A 13,256-nucleotide genomic window follows, 5' to 3' on the forward strand; every position below is an offset into this window, starting at 1 on the left:
TCGACGCGGCGGCGGCGGCTGCCACAATGGCGCTGCCCGCCACGATGATGCCGCCCGCCACGATGGCACCACCACCTGCGCACTGGCGCCTCTCGAGCTGGCCGCCACGATGGCGCCTCTCGCCTCACAGCAGTGCCTCCCAGACCAGCCAGCCAGACGGCGACCGCCTCATGCACCGGTGCCTCCCGAGCTGGCCGCCACGATGGCGCCTCTCGCCGCACGCACCGGCGCCTCCCGAACCAGTGGCGGCCGCCATGAGCCGCCCGGCCTCAGGCACCGATGCCCCCCCCCCCCCCCCCCCCGAGCCGGCCGCCACGATGGCGCCCCTAGCTTCACGCACCGGCGCCTCCCGAGCGGCGGCGGTTGCCACAATCACGCCGATGCTGTCCACCGATGCTGCAACTACGACGATGTCGTCCCTTGCTCGCTGGGCGCCACAGTATCAGTTTTGTCCTGTCCACATGGTTCCATTGAGGTACGCAGGCGCCTATAGCTATGGTGCAGGTATAGGTATGGTATGGTACAGCACGAACAGACCGCTAAGCTCTTGGTTTCGGTTAAAGAATCCTCCGGCGACGGCAAACAAGGTCGTAAAGAGCCCCGTCCTAGCGCGGCTCGACTGCCCGGAGTTGAAAGCGGTAAGATATGTCGATACTCAGAGGAAAATACGTCGTGTTCCCGGGCTTCATAAAGGTGCTGATCGACTTCGCTGTGTCGCTTCGAAGCTCCTACGACTTCTCGAGGCCATGGAGTGGTCCAACCGGAGAACAGCTAGCGACAAGGCCCTGTGCGACCGCTCGAAACCGAGGTGAAAGGCATCGAAAAGGTCTGCAGACTTCACATAATTATCTCTACTTGCTCGCGCTCTCCAGCTTAAGTTCCGTCTTACAAAGACGAACTCGTGCGAAAAGCCATAATAAACAAAATGGGACAAATAAACCCGCTGCGCCTGAACAAGCTTGAGTTTCCGGTGCTAAGAGAAAGGGGCCAGGAGGACTCCAGCAGTTTCCATCTGTCTGTATTCGACTTTATCGAAACAGTTTTGTTACGCAAAGCGCCAAAATCGATTTTAGACTTGATTTCATCAGTTCGATTTCCTTAAAAGCATGCTACTAACTCGATGCCCTATACTAACTCGATATAGGGTGTCTCTTCGGATAAAGCGAATTAGACCATCACGCTCCTAGACATCACGTGGGACACGCGGCACAACACACCGATTGAAAGTTTTCTTTTTCGCGACATACAGGCCTGCCTTGCTGCAGAGTTTCTCGCAGAAATGAGACTCAATGCCTTCTGTTCAGTCTCAAATTCGCAAACTTTAGTTCATGGAGGAAGGTGAAGCCTTCGCAGTCCCCAGCAACACGGAGCTGCCGAAAGCCTCGCACCACTTTCTTCCTCATCTTATGCAAGCAGTCCGTTACAATCTCCAATATTGGCAGACAATGTACGAGGTAAGGCCCTTTCAGCGAAGAGTAACCGTTAACGGGCCACATCTGCAGCGCTGACGACAGAAGTGTAAACATACAACCGCACCGGTACAGTATACATAAAACGACGGCGACACTACATCCCTTCCGTTACTACGGCTGTCGCAAAAACTGCTGATGCCAGCAGATCGTCTACAGGTCGCGCTGGTTGCTTGCTACTTGCCAGGTCGGTACAACCCCCGAGGGCAACGGTTTATCAAGAAGTCACTGCGCGCCCGAGTGGCAGCTGCGCCCAGCAGCCGCCGAGACTGTCTTCACCTGACAGGCGCCTTGTTGGCCGGCCTCCGCTTTCGAGAGCCCTCGCACTGTGCCACGGTATTTCTTAACAGACTCATTGAACTGCTACCACGACCTTTGACAGCTGCCTGTGAGACTTGGCATGGATGTCTCCACCTCCCAGCCTAGTCTGTGTACTGCGACGGCGTGATAAGGAGTCTTAAAGCAGCTGTGGTAAGCTTGCAATTTACTGGCGGTCCTAGTGAACACAACGTCAGACCGCCCTCCCTTACGAGTCAACGACCTTAAGAATGAGGCGTAGCTCCTGTCAGATAGGACGCTCCAACACCGAGCTGGCGGGATCAGGAGTGACGTCCGCTACTGGCGTGACTGGCGCATGCATATAACATGCCAAGGTCTAACGCTACGTAGCGAACGAAACGCAACTGTCACTGTCTCACTAATATGGAAGAACCGGATATTCCCGATTCCGGTACTGTGTTTGTATAGAAAACAGTAACGGGAGCCCCTAGATCGTCCCCTTGTCTAGGCTGCATATACGGCCACAATGTAGAAACGGTCTTTATGGTGCATCAAAAATAAGATCAACTGCCAGGTACCTCTATCCAGTGAAGTAGCGAGCTATCTCAGACGTCTATTTCTATTATCCATGTTAGCTTTCAGAACGATACTCGTTCATAAGCCTCTCACAAGTGCTGTGTATGAACCACTATCGGACACTATGCCTTCTTCCAACGCCATTAATAGCGAGACCAGCGCCTCCCAAAGCACCAGCTTGGGACGCGAGACATCTACTTGCCCTAATTTAAATAGCCCTACAACGTTAGGTACGTTAGAAGAAGTACGATAGAATAGCTGCCGCACTTTTGCTGTTAGCATCAGGCCGCAGGGTCAATGACCTTACTCTACTACACTGTAGCCCGGGCAATTATATAGATAACTTTAACGCTATTATTTTGTGTCCGAAATTCGGCTCTAAACCAGATAACGTGTCTTACCGACTGGACTCTTAGAAGCTCCGGAATAAAGTATAGACCCAGTATAAGTAGGTAGTCTGGGTACGTCACCTTGCGAGAATTACACAAAATGTTAGGGGACACTTCGCTTATTTCTTTCAGCCACAGTCTCATCCAAGCCGGCCTCGCCTACGATTGCTTTTGATCCACGATGTACTTAATAACTAAATTGGCTGGAAAGCTATTCACTTAGCGATATTTTCGCTTATGTTAATTGGGAACATGACTCGCCGAGATTTTGCGGATCGGATGCGATTTCGAATGAGAATTCTCTTAAACCAGTTTAACGTCAGATTCGAACCTGAGATTACAATTTCAATTCTCAATTTCCTGTAATTCACATTATAACGAGTCACTGTGATTTCATGGGTTGCAATATGGTGTATACATATTTATTCGTTCTCTGAGTTCTATGACAGTAGGTGTAGCCCTATCGCTTGCGCGCCCGCTAACTCGCCACCAGGAGATAATAAACAGGTCTCAATGAAGATATCCGATGTGGAGTACGGAACACATAATATAAAAATTTTACCTTCCAATAAAATTATTATTATGTTTCCTATCCACATCGGATATCTGAGTAATGCCTTCCTGGCAGGCTACTAGGCTACTTTTATGCCGACGGTACTTCTCCTCAACAATGACATGGCGGTGGCGAGTGGCGGGAAGCGAGCAACGGTTCGCAGGAAGTGGAAGCGGAACTACGTCACGGCGTGGGGCGGAGCGACTACATAGACGCTAGCGGCATCATTGGTCAACGATCGCGTTACTCTCTCAATGAAGATATCCGATGTGGATAGGAAACATAATAATAATTTTATTGGAAGGTAAAATTTTTATATTTTATGGTAGGTACCGAATATTATGTTTTCTAATTTATATCAATTTACCTGAAGATTTCTAACTGCCATCAGTTTTGATTCTTCTAATTTTTTATAATTCTTAACTGTAATATTTTGCATAAAAACGCATTGGTTTTTTGCTGCGAAATATTTTATGCCTTTGCATGGAGGGTTGACAGACTTGACCTTGAACGACCCCATAGGAAAAATAATCACGTCATAAAAATGTTTCTTCTACTTTTTCCCTAATCAGAACACGGCCCAATATGCGGGCTTAAACGGATCCTCACTATTGTTGCGACACCTTGTATACTTACTTGGTTCTCCCTCGGATGACTGGCCACAATAATATGCGGCACGTGGCTGGTCGGCGACTCCTGCGCGTCCGTGACCTTCGTTTCATATCGCGTGGTCGGCCGTTCCGTGGTCTTTGGGCGGGGACGGCGCGTCTCCGGCGTGACGAACGGCGTCGGCGCGGGACGCGGCGTGGAGCGCGGCCGCGTCGGCGGCGCGCGGGAGGTGACGCGCGTGGTGGGGGCGGCCGTGGTGGGGGGAGGGGGCGTCGTGGTGGTCGTTGTTGGGCGCTCTTCGGCTGTGGGTCAAATAATACAAGTTAGGGACGTAAGGACAAAATGTTGGTTTAAAGGTGCAAGATTTCAACGGAGTCATGCACAATCACTTGCCATATCGAGCAGTGGCGGCGCGGCTAGATTGTTCGTAGGCAAGCCGTAGCTAAGGGGCCTTATTCGACATGCCACTTTTGACGTCGCATGTATCGAATCATTACTTGTCAAAATTTGACATTAGCAATCTACAGTAAGGTGACAACCAAACCAAACCATTATAAACCTTAAATTAATATTAATAAAACGGGTCCATATTGGCTCATATACAATTCATTATTCGAATATTTCTAATAATACCGCTTTGTAGTCATAATCATCGTTTCTCCGAAACTTGTTACTGATATATTTTTTTAATAGTTTTTTGTGCTACTACCTACATACATTATTCATAACGATACATAATCCGTTTTTTTTTACTCATAATATTGTCACTGAGAATGTATCTGTGCCCATAATGTTATTTGTAAGAATTTCTCGAAGACTAAGGCGAGCATTTGCTCTCGCTACGCTCGCTCACTGTGAGGGTCACAGGATTTCGGTTCTGTGAGGTTCTTACCTAACCTAACCCACCATTCTGACAGCATTTCGGTTCTGTGAGGGTCGCAGTTCTAACCTAACCTAACCCACCTTTCCGGCAGCATTTCGGTTCTGTGAGGGTCGCAGTTCTAACCTAACCTAACCCACCATTCTGGCAGCATTTCGGTTCTGTGAGGGTCGCAGTTCTAACCTAACCCACCTGTCTGGCAGCATTTCGGTTCTGTGGCGGTCACAGTTCTAACCTAACCTAACCCACCTTTCTGGCAGCATTTCGGTTCTGTGGGGTCGCAGTTCTAACCTAACCTAACCCACCTGTCTGGCAGCATTTCGGTTCTGTGAGGGTTACAGTTCTAACCTAACCTAACCCACCCTTCTGGCAGCATTTCGGTTCTGTGAGGGTCGCAGTTCTAACCTAACCTAACCCACCTTTCTGGCAGCATTTCGATTCTGTGAGGGTCGCAGTTCTAACCTAACCTAACCCACCTTTCTGGGAGCATTTCGGTTCTGTGAGGGTCGCAGTTCTAACCTAACCCACCTTTCTGGCAGGATTTTAACCTGACTTGACCTACAGGTGCATTCTGTTATAAATAAAATCAAATATGTCAAAATCGACATGTCGAGTAATAATATATGCATAAATTTTAGTAATAGAGATATTTATGTAGAATGACATTATGAATGTAATAAATTCGAAGTTCCAATGAGTATTGTTTAAAATGAAAATGTACAATGATCATTAGGATGTAAAATTATATGAGATACATTTTCGGAGTTTCAATAATCGAATTTGCAATTTTATATGAACTTTGGCGCACCCTAATAAAACAAAGTTCTCTTAAATTCTCCAAAGTTCAAAGTTTTCTTAAATTATTGGTTGTACCAAATGAACTATCCGCACTTGATGAACTTCAAATGTTGAATTGAAGTTGACGCGAAATTCGACAGTTGTACATGTCGAATAAGGCCCAAGTTGCCCTTTCTTTTCTTCATAAGTTTAAAGAAAATGGCCTAAGAGCCTGAATATCAGACAAGTTACGGATAATCCCGTACTATAAGTTATAGACGAAACGTGGCAATTGTAGCTGAATAATTACGAATACCTAATTACATAATAAATAAAGGTATGTATGTGTCTCATTGTCTATAATTATGTTTAGTTAAATATAGAAACTTAACCCTCGCTATATTTTAACTAACTGACCTTCATTATTGACCTCCTTCATTATTTAGGTATATAAGTTTGTAATGATTTGGGAAATTGTGACATGTTTTTCTGTTACCTTCACTTCTAATGCATGTGTCGTAACCTTTGGACTCTTTCCAGGGTTATAATTTACTTAGAACTCACGTTGACACTTAGGCGGCTGCTGGTCCCAGGCGCCGCTCGCGAGACAGCTCGCGCGCCGGGCGCCGACGAGGCGGTGCCCGCGGGTACACGCGTACTCCGCGACGGCGCCGAACGCCGACGAGTTGTGGGATAGCGTCACGCGCCCGTTGGCGACCTGCGCCGGAGGCTCGCAGTGCACAACTATAAATTTAAAAAAAAAATCTGTTTATTTCATAAAAAAGTATGCATATTTACAAACTTAACTACTAATCTTAAATTTAAAAAGATTTACTGAGTTAAGGAGTCTAGGTAGTCATATAATAATTAATTATACACTAATATTCATTTTATCATTTTGCTACAAGGTTGTTCTCTCATTATAAGCGTGTGTTTCTTTATAATGTATCTAGCTTGCCTACATACTTATTCGATCTTCTAATATACGCGGTACAAATGATGAATACATTATTCTTAAATATAATATGTACCTTTATGTGTTATTTGTCGTGGCGTCAACGAATGGGCTCTACGGAAGAAGAGCGTAACATAGGCGGATGCTACAGTTATTGACCACTCACAACAATAAGACTGACTTGTTTCTTTCTGATTTGTTAAGAGTGAAGTGAGTGAGGTACCCGCAATCTCCTCATTCGTATGCTGGGACAACTAAGCTAGGATGCCTATTATATTGTACCTGTGTATTATTTAATTAATTTCGCTACCTATCTATTAAATAAAGCTCCGGATGATCGGTCTGGCCTTGTGGATAGTGACCCTGCCTATGCAGCCGATGGTCCTGCGTTCGAATGCCGGTAAGGGCATTTATAAATTTGTGTGATGAGCATAGATAATTCATTCCTGAATTCAGGAAAAGAAAAAGCTTCCAAATACTAGCCGAGCCCGACGGCTGCGTTTAGCTACTGCATTAGTTTTATACAGCAAATAAAGGTTGCGTTCGCAACAGGTACCTAATTCTATCATCTATACCACATATTTTTGCACCGCCTACAACTTATCTGCTTTGCCTAAAGGTTGGCTGGTAGAGAATGCCTTATGGCATTAAGTTCGCCTTTTGTACAGTTTGTTTTCTTAAATAAAGATTAAATAAATTCCTGAAGGCGAGCATCAACGTACCGTCGCACCGCGGCGGGGGCCCGTTCCACCTCTCGTCTATGTCGCAGACTAGCCGCGACCTGCCCACCATCTCGTGGCCCTCGCTGCACTCGTACTGCACGTGCGACAGGTACGACACGGACTCGTTCAGCAGCGTGTACCACCCGTGCGCGATCTCAGCTGGGTAGCCGCATTCGATTCCTGGAAAGTCCCATGCCATTGTTATACCTGTCGAACCATAGGTAGATTCCGTCTTAGACTCTGTACGCTGACAAAGTATTGGTGCACTTACCTCAATACATTGCCACACTTTGTCTTTGCTAAATCTGTGCAGTGTTAGTTTGGTCCGACTCTATACATAAGTTGTTACAGCCACAGACCTTGTCACAGGTGAGTTACGACGAGGGTTCCCGTGGTGGCGAAAATCTGAGCCCAAGTAGGTTCAAAAGAAAATAATGAGAAATAAATACCTTTAGTTCGTAAACTTTGGTACTTATACAACTTCAATTCATATTAAACTACATACTTAAATTAATTGATATCGTTCTAACTTGTCCACGGGAACACCAACAGTTTTGTATGTCAACCTTCTACTCACTCTAATTTACTTGGATTACAATTTCTAGATATTTTGCGCTAATTTTCATTTTATTTTAGATTGAGAATTGTGTCTGTTTGTTTGATGTCTTTTTAAAATGAGAGCGTAAAGGATAACTCATTTCCGGCGCATCGTTTTCTATGGAAAGCCGGTCATGTACCTAGGAAAGTAAGCGCCGGAAGCTCCGCATCCTTAAAGGATGACTCACGCTAGCCCGGGCCGGGCCGGGCCGGAGCTTCCAGCACTTCGTTTTCTATGGAAAGCACCACGCGATCACCGATCAGCTGTCAATATGACATGTCGGACGCCTCGGCCCTGGTCCGGTCCGGTCTAGAGTGAGTCCTCCTTTACTTTGATTGTGTGGAGGCGGCTATAGGTTCGTGTAACTCTATGTAACTCTCAGTGGCGGCGCGTCAAACATATACATAGGCAAGCCGGGGCTAATTTGGCTTACATATTTCCTTTACGACTCTGCTCAAACGTCCAAAAACAGGCAAGCCGGTAGGAATCGGCTTTTATGGACGCGCCGCCACTGGTAACTCTTAAGTTTAATTTTACTAAATTTTCATTTGTGTATTTTACTAATGTTCTATTTGGTTCTTACTTTTGCATACGGGAGGGAACTCCGTATAGAACCCGGTGTCCAGACATGTCCGGACCGTGGGGCCGACCAGCAGGTGCCCCGGGTCGCAAGAGTACTGCACCGCAGCGCCCACTTCGAAGGACTCGGTGCTCATGGTCGAGTTGGGGGGCTGCTCTGGACGCCCGCAGGCCTTCGGCTCTGGAAAACGGAGATCGAGAAATTAATGCAGCCCTAAGTTTGAACCCCTATTATATACTTGGGGCTCTGTGAGCTGTAGGGGTTCCAGAAAAGTGTCGGTTACTTGTAACACTTCTCATAAAGCTAAGAAACCGATATTCGGCATTTCTTCAGGTTATGATGGAGGTCCAAGGGGGAGGCCTATGTTCAGCATTGGACGTCTTATAGCTGAGATGATGATGATGATGATGGTACCTGCCATATGCGTCACGTCCCGACAAGGTAGACCTTTTTGTGGCCCCTGTAGACCTCGAAGCCCCCACAGCTCCGTCATATTGAAAAAAGATCATTGCAATTATTGCTTCTTGATAATTCTTACCTACTCGTAACCTGCTAAACCAAATTTTATGAAAATCTATTGTAGAATGCGATCTGTGGAGGAGAACAGCCGCACAGCTGCACATAAGAAATGTTTAACCAATCTGAAAGACACTTCGCTCACGCTCGGTCAATTATTGGGGAGTCTAGGAAAGACGGTGATAAGCCCGTTTTACCTACTCTACCTTACGAAATTACTATTTTTTTCAATATTTGGGAAGTAAGTTAGAATTTGCCTATCTAAGTATACCTACACATTAATGCATAAATCATGTAGGTATACGTCTAAAAGAGACGATTTTTCAAAAAATAAATAGGAAAAATGCCAATGAAATAACACTATAAATAAAAAAACAACGGGTTGCACTCCGGGAGTGCCGACAGGAGTGAAAACTCAATGACTAGTCCAAAATGTCTGCAGCACTATGTATAATTGACCCATCCTCCTTTCTATTGAAAAACATTAGTTCCGAAATTGGTCAATGAGCTTGTTTAAAATTCGAAATTCAAATTTGTAGCGTTAATTGTTTAAAATTCGAATAGAAATTGTAAAGTTACCTTGCAGACCTCGCATCTAAATACCTATGTATCATGAAATACAAAGTATTAGGTCATGATATTTTGAGTTTTATTCACCAGTACTAGAGTTCACTTATACTAGCGATTTCATTAAGATGTAGCTTTATTGAATTATATTTGAGTGATATAAAGTTAGAAAGTAACTATGAGATCCTCTTATTTCAACCTGTACAAGATTAGAACCTTTTTAAGAATAAGAATAAGAATAAGAATTATTTATTACCACACACATACAAGAAAACAAAGACGATAAAGACAAAACAAACAAAAAAATTCACATATTGAACAATAAGTACGTGTTGAACCAGCAACAATGAAATTAACATAGATTGACATTAATCGTTCTTATGTTATAAAACTTACACATAAACAACCAATAGTGTGACAATAGGGATGGACTCAGCATTTGCTGTGTTACAGACTAGCTGTCACAGCGCTGGTTTTCAGTTCACCCCTAATTATACATATAAGACATTAAAATATAATAAAAAATAAAACAAGTGTTTTATTAAATCTGAGTACTAATAACAACTAAATCTAAGTTAATTGGCAAATGACGATGGCATGAGAAAAAAAAAGGCGGGGGAAAAAATAATAATAAAACTATTAGCTAGGCAGGGCAAGACATGAAAACTTACTAGGTACTGTTCAATAGGTGTTTCAAGGGTGCTTAAGTATTCTTCTGTTTATAGAGTAAGTAATATAGATTTCAGTTTAGTTTTAAAAGTATTTTGGGACACATTATTTCTTAGAGGTGGAGGCAGATCATTCCAAATTTTGGCTGCTGAGAATTTAAAGCTCCCTCTATACCCAACAGTTTTGTGGTGCGGTAAAGATAATTTATTTTGTATTTTACTGCGGGTGTTCAAATGGTGCTCATCCTTTAACCAGTTAATTTTTTCATAAAGGTAATCTGGTTTCTTGGTTGTTACAGTTTTTTTATAAGACAGGCTAAGTGCAATACTCTTCTGTCCGCCATTTTAAGTATACAGTTCTCATTAAGATACGGTGAGATGTGGGCTCTCTTCGGCACCGAGTAGCAGAATCGTGTGCACGCATTCTGTACTCTTTGTATAGCTTGGGCAGTTTTGGCAAATATTCTTGGTCCATACACTGCATCACAGTAGTTGAACTGTGACAGGACAAGTGATTCCACCAACATTAACCTGACTGGCTCAGTTAAATGATTTCTTATGCCATATAGAATTTTCAGTCTATAGAACGCATTTCTAATTTTAGCATTGATGTGCTCGATGTAACGCAATTCCTCGTCAACTAACAGGCCCAAATTTTTCGCGGAGTGTACTTTATCGACCGCCTGTCCGTTAATGATTATATTAGGGCTATGGCTTGCGACACGATCACACTGATGCTTGGTTCCTATGACTAAAAATTTGGATTTCGTAGGGTTAAGAACTAAGTTGTTATTAACTGCCCACCGATATATAATATCTAAGTCCTCGTTAATTTGTTCTACTGCCTGTGCTGTCTCTTGTGGATCAAACGTTAAGTAAACTTGCGTATCATCTGCATATAAATGAATAGAACAGTGCTTTAGTCTATTACTGAGATCAGCTGTAAAAAGAGTAAAAAGAATTGGACTTAGAATGGACCCTTGTGGCGTTCCTCTATTTACGGGTTTTACTGAGGATCGTACTTCTTGGCCCTCTTCATTTTCGGTTAGGACAAACTGTTCTCTATTTGAGAGGTATGAGTAAAACCATTTTCGTGCCGAAAACGAAATGCCATAATAAGACATTTTAGCCAACAAAAGATCTTTATTGATGCAATCAAAAGCTCTTGAGAAATCTAACAATACTAAAATACTACTTTTTCCATCATCTGATGCTAATAATATATCATCTGTGACTTTCGCGAGAGCTGTTGTTGTACTATGTCCGCTTCGAAACCAAATGTAATGTCATTGAGTTTTTCTTTATTGAAATGCCATCTAAATGAGTGGCCATCTAAACGTTACGGTCACGTGATCGCGGTACGCTGTATCGAGTTTATAATTTTTTCCCCACCTCAAAAAGTGCCCAGCGCCGCTAAAGAAATTTCCACTTCAAACAAAAGTCGCATTTATACAATCGCAAAATCGCAAGTGCAGCACATAAAATACATTCGTCAGCAAATATAATAAAATCATAAGAATCAAAAGAAACTCACACAATTAAATTGTTCTTTAAATGCTTTTCCCTTAGCCTTACTTACAAACGAAGGCCACTTTTTTATTTCATCTATCTACATTCTCATTGCAAATTATCACACCAATATGGGTTTCCCAGCATCAGAAAGAGTATAGTTCGTAATTCTATTATTTATACAAAGAACTAATTTTTACCGATGGTCACTGGTTGTTATTACTATAGTGTACCTACATCTGTAAGGCCAGAGCACATACTGGCTAAGTGTGCCTAGATTGAACGTGCGCGTGCGCTGAAATACCTAAGTATTGGAGCCGTGCACGCACACGTCACGCGAGCGGTTTGTCATCACTCACAACTGTATATTACAATGCGCATGTGCACGTCTATGCACACACACCCGGTGTGCACATACCTTTGCCTCATTTAGTAAAATAAACTTACGGTGCTGGCAGATAAAGTTCAACTTGGCCTGGCAATCCGTGTCCGCCCACAGCCAGCCCTTGCTGCCGTCGAACCGCGCGCACCCCTCGCCCCCCGCAGGCACGCTGTTCCAGAAGGAGACTGTGACGTCATTCCCATTCACCCACTTCCAGTTGTTCGGGTCCTGGGGGTCACGGACGGCCCCCATCCAGTATTGGCTGCTGCTGTCGCTCCTGGAATAGAGTCAGAATTACTGGTGCTGGAAAAGTAAGATCGTACACTAATCCTAACTCCCATGGGCCGTGGTAAAAATGCTGGGATAACCCGAGGAAGAAGATATTCTACAGAAAACGATTGTCATGCGCTTGGCGAGGAATCTAATACCTTTAAACGAGCAATTTTTGTTTATATTTATATACATACCTATTTAGGGGATCTTGGAAACGGCTCTAACGATTTCGATGAAAGGTCATTGGGCCTTTTGTTCGGACATATGACCCACAGCGTACACAAACGAAATAGGGCTAGGTATGTAGGTAAATGTACGTGAATCTGTGCAAAATATTGTGAATATCAATTTGACAGATTAATAGTTATTGAATATAAAAATTTGATATGGCTGATTAGGCTGCTGTCATAGACAGCGCTTTAGTTTTTATGTTTAGTTCCTAAACTGGCCATGTGTCGCCAGTAGTACAATGGTAGACGTTCGGTCGCTCACGCGTACTTACCGGTGTTGTTCGATATAATACAAAAAAAATAAAAAAACTGAAATAAATAAATAAATATAAATAAATAAATAAATAATTTAAATAAATTATTTACGAAAGTCCTCTTGTTTTTCTTATATCGCCAAGTATAGTCACACATTCGAAGGCTCTCGTTTTAAAGTGACATAAATTAGGTACATGAAACTTGGCATGAACTTTTAGGTATGTAACAAATACCTACATATTGTACCTATATGTCTGGCACAAACTAGTTTTCAATGCTGACAATGTTGTACGAAGATAATACACAGAAAAGAAGTTTTGTACAGTCACCTGCAATAATATGTTACACAACGAAAGTCGCAAAAATATCTGACATGATCTTATTTGTAGAGCCATAAGAGCGTGTCACATATTTTTGCAGCCTTCAAAGAGTAACATATTATTGGAGAGGATTGTACATATAGACGGTC

At 43.5% G+C, this 13,256-nt stretch overlaps 1 protein-coding gene and 1 long non-coding RNA gene across 2 annotated transcripts in view; one reads left to right on the forward strand and one right to left on the reverse strand.

Annotated features, from left to right (window-relative positions):
• The window catches only part of LOC134678783 (uncharacterized), a 101,711-nt gene that overhangs the window by 43,778 nt on the left and 44,677 nt on the right, over window positions 1-13,256 (forward strand). The gene's annotated exons all lie outside the window — the stretch shown is intronic.
• LOC134678730 (CUB and sushi domain-containing protein 3) overlaps window positions 1-13,256 on the reverse strand; it is a 105,406-nt gene that overhangs the window by 11,522 nt on the left and 80,628 nt on the right. The window contains exons 6-10 of the mRNA XM_063537402.1: window positions 12,095-12,306; window positions 8,391-8,567; window positions 7,210-7,389; window positions 6,097-6,276; window positions 3,903-4,177 (exon numbers count right to left, since the gene is read on the reverse strand). Of these exons, the coding sequence (XP_063393472.1) occupies window positions 3,903-4,177; window positions 6,097-6,276; window positions 7,210-7,389; window positions 8,391-8,567; window positions 12,095-12,306 (1,024 nt within the window). The remainder of the gene's footprint in view (window positions 1-3,902; window positions 4,178-6,096; window positions 6,277-7,209; window positions 7,390-8,390; window positions 8,568-12,094; window positions 12,307-13,256) is intronic.

Source organism: Cydia fagiglandana, chromosome Z (assembly GCF_963556715.1).
Source record: "Cydia fagiglandana chromosome Z, ilCydFagi1.1, whole genome shotgun sequence".
NCBI lineage: Eukaryota > Metazoa > Arthropoda > Insecta > Lepidoptera > Tortricidae > Cydia > Cydia fagiglandana.